Source organism: Etheostoma spectabile, chromosome 19 (assembly GCF_008692095.1).
Source record: "Etheostoma spectabile isolate EspeVRDwgs_2016 chromosome 19, UIUC_Espe_1.0, whole genome shotgun sequence".
Taxonomy (NCBI): domain Eukaryota; kingdom Metazoa; phylum Chordata; class Actinopteri; order Perciformes; family Percidae; genus Etheostoma; species Etheostoma spectabile.
The window spans coordinates 13,298,692-13,302,043 of record NC_045751.1 but is presented as its reverse complement, the minus strand read 5'-3'; the positions used below and the strand labels follow the sequence as shown (position 1 = coordinate 13,302,043).

Genomic DNA, 3,352 nt, shown 5'->3' with positions numbered 1-3,352 from the left:
GAGAGAGAGAGAGAGAGAGAGAGTGCATACAGGAGAGACTGAATCAAAGAACAAAGAAAAGAATATAAAGAAAGAAAAAAAAAAGGTTATACAGCAGGAAGCAAAAGCGTGTGGCTGTTGAAGAAAGGAGAAAGTGATAATTAAAAGGAAGAGGGAGTTGGAGGTCAAGAGATTAATGAGGAAAATGCCAGTTTAAACAGAAAGATGGCAACCCTGTGACTCATAGAAATACCAAGACTCTGAAAATTCAAGGGTGTACGTTGAAGATTTATAGTATAGTATTTATAAAGATTTATGGCTTTTGGTATATATTTTCTGAGTGTGTATGCATATGTCTGCTTGTATGTGTTACACTAAGTCTAGTCTTTGCCACATACTGTAGGACCTCCCAGCTAGTTAAGCCCTGAGGGAGGGGGTCTCCTCTGAACCCGCCTGTCTGTCTATGGGTGGTGATGAGAAATAACACACTACACATCCTTTTCTAGACCTCAGCATAACTCAGAACAGCCACATCTTGTAGGGACTTTCACATTTTGGGTTAAATGATAGGTCCCAAGTTGTAAACAATGATGATAATAGTGCTGTACATTCCTGCTGTTGATTTACTGCTTTCTCCTCTTCTTTGGATTTATATACAGTACCTGTGTTTACGACTTACACCTCATATTTAGCATGAAAAGCATGCGTTAATTCTATAGAAGTCTAAAAAAATTGTTTTAGTCATATTGAAGAAGCAAAAATGTTGAATATTTCAGTATGAAGCATATTTTTTTTCAGTGTCAAATATTTTCTGTGATTTTGACAATTTTATAGGCCTCTAAGTTGGCTAAAACAAACCATTAAAGTTAGATGAAAACGCTTTTTCATCCCCAATTGCTGCATTTGGATCAGTTGCTCTTGTCACTTAACAACAGGAAGGTTTCCTTGTCTGTTTTTAAAAAAGTGCTTACAACTAATTAAACTGTAAACCAAAGGAAGTTAAAAAAACAAGCCATTCAGCATTTTTTTCTTCTGTTTTGCGGGATTGGATTAATGTTTATTCTTTTTAACCCACAGTCCGCTCCTGCCCTCCCCTCTCTCGGCCCCAGCAAGGCTTCCTGAGGTGCAGCGATGGCGGCACCTCCTACAGGACGGAGTGTCAGGTGGGCTGTGAGCGAGGCTATAGACTGGAGGGAGACTCCAGACTCGCCTGCCTGGCCAACTCCCAATGGAGTGGACCGCAACCTCGGTGTGTGGGTAAGCCTTCATCTCCCCAAATCTCTATATCAACCTGTGTTTGACATCTTATGATTGACATATTCTGATTCCTGTTGGCATGAGGTGCTTTTTCACTCTCTCCACCATAATCAGGAAACAAAGCAAAGTTGCATCTTAATTGAGGCATAGCTGTCATATTTGTTTGTATACTAAGTGAATATATATATATATATATATATGTGTGTAAGCGTGTACATGTGGCCATTTGGGCAAACATCCTTATAGAAGAATCCTTGGAGACGCTAGGTCACAGTTCAATCCTAGTTGAATTCACTTTACTTATGTCTTTGCCAAGGGAATTCATCTTTCTCAACTAGTTTGTTTTGATTTGTAATGTCTTTATCCAGAGTCTTGTGGTTCCCTCATCTATAGAGTTAAATTAGATTTCTTTATTTGGTTAGTCAATTTGCATTATTTTCTATGATAAATCATGCAGCCCCGGCGTTCACTCAAACACACACAATAGATTTCTGTAGCAGTACATGCTGTATTTAACCGTAAGATCATTTTCTCTGTTTAGCTTTCACATTCGTGATTCCTTTCGGACTAAAAAAACACGTACAGATGATTCATCAGATTACTCTAAAATAACATAGAATGTGGGTATTTCTATGTAAAAATGTGGTTTTACACACAGATGTAAACACACATGAGAACATACACTCACACATGCACAATGGTTAAACATATGGTATGTATTTTCACAGAGCCACACTACATCATCCTGAGAAAGATACATCTGTTTTCTCAGCAAAACTACAGTACATATTGCATATACATATGCACACAAAATGACCCACACACTTCAGAACTGATAGTTAAGTTAAAATAGTTACACACACTCATGCCTGCCACAGAGAGCACCCAGGTCATGCACAGCAACACACAAAAAAGGGACAGTGTGAGAGTGTTTAGCCACAAACCTCCGGCCTCACTGCTCCTGCCCGCACTGACTCACATCCAACCAACCAGCTAGCTGCTCTATTTAAAAACTCAGACCGGTCTGCTTCCGGTAAACTCTCTCCGTTTATTGATAACTACCATCTCTTACCCCTGTGCTCTGACTGAGTTACAGCTTGTTTGTTTGACCATCACAGACTGCGCTACCTCTGTAATGCAGCTAAGAGGACTCTGTGGGCTGCCGTTGCAGCTTTGTGGTTTGTTTTAGCGTTTGTTTGCACTGTGGTGAAACGGGATTGCCTCGGCTGCCCTGAGAGGATGAAGAGACATTTTTTGATTGAAATCTCCAATGTTGAATCTCCCTGTCAGTGACTTTTCCCTTTTTAGCTTCTACAGCTAAAGCCAATGAAACAGGAGTTTAGAGAGGGAGAGAATGAGATCTAGCCATCATCAAGTGAAAGCCACACTGGCCTGCATCCCAATAATGCAAAAAAAGCCTCCAGTGGTGGAGTCCTGTGGTTAGTGCTTTCGTAGGTTCATTCCCCACCGAATGTTTATTGTTTTTGTGCCAGTTTTTGATAGACAACTCCTGAAAATAGCTTTATTATTGGCATTTATAGTGGAGCCAGCTGAAATTAAGATTTTATCACATTTGGATAACACGCTCATGATCTTGGAAAAGGGTTGTTCTGTCTTTTCTGCTCAGATTGGCCGTATCTTCTAATACTCCATAGATTTGTTTTTCCACAGCAGGCCTGATTTCATTAATGTACAATAAATGCCGTTTTCAGCTCAATTCAGTACTGAAACTGCATTGACTACTTTTTTTAAGTGAACAATAAAATATGAGTCATGAGAAGTGGAATCCAGTTCAACTCTTACTGCAGATATTTTTCCATCAACAAAATGAACTATATATACAGATATCACATTCATCTCTTGGTTTCTCCAACCCTCTTCCCAGAGGTGCGTTGTCCCCCTATTCTGACCCTGAAGAACATCTTGCTGTCGCCCCCTGCCTGTGGGAAGAGGACAGTGTCGCCGGGTTCCGCTTGCCTGCTCACCTGTCATCAAGGTTACAGTCTCCAGGGAAACAGGAAGGCGGTGTGCTTAAGCTCTGGGAACTGGACAGCTAATGTCTATAAAGCCATCTGTATAGGTAACGTACTGTGTGTGTGTGTGTGTGTGTGTGTGT

General features: G+C 40.5%; 1 protein-coding gene across 4 annotated transcripts in view; it reads left to right on the top strand.

Annotated features, from left to right (window-relative positions):
- svep1 (sushi, von Willebrand factor type A, EGF and pentraxin domain containing 1) overlaps positions 1 to 3,352 on the top strand; it is a 95,983-nt gene that overhangs the window by 53,814 nt on the left and 38,817 nt on the right. For 3 of the 4 annotated variants that reach the window (XR_004336385.1, XM_032544083.1, XM_032544082.1), the window contains exons 6-7: positions 1,057 to 1,236; positions 3,122 to 3,316. Coding sequence is in view for 3 of the 4 variants with exons in the window: in XM_032544083.1 (XP_032399974.1) it covers positions 1,057 to 1,236; positions 3,122 to 3,316 (375 nt within the window). In the remaining variant the exon portion in view is untranslated. The remainder of the gene's footprint in view (positions 1 to 1,056; positions 1,237 to 3,121; positions 3,317 to 3,352) is intronic. The other variant, XM_032544084.1, reaches the window with a different exon arrangement.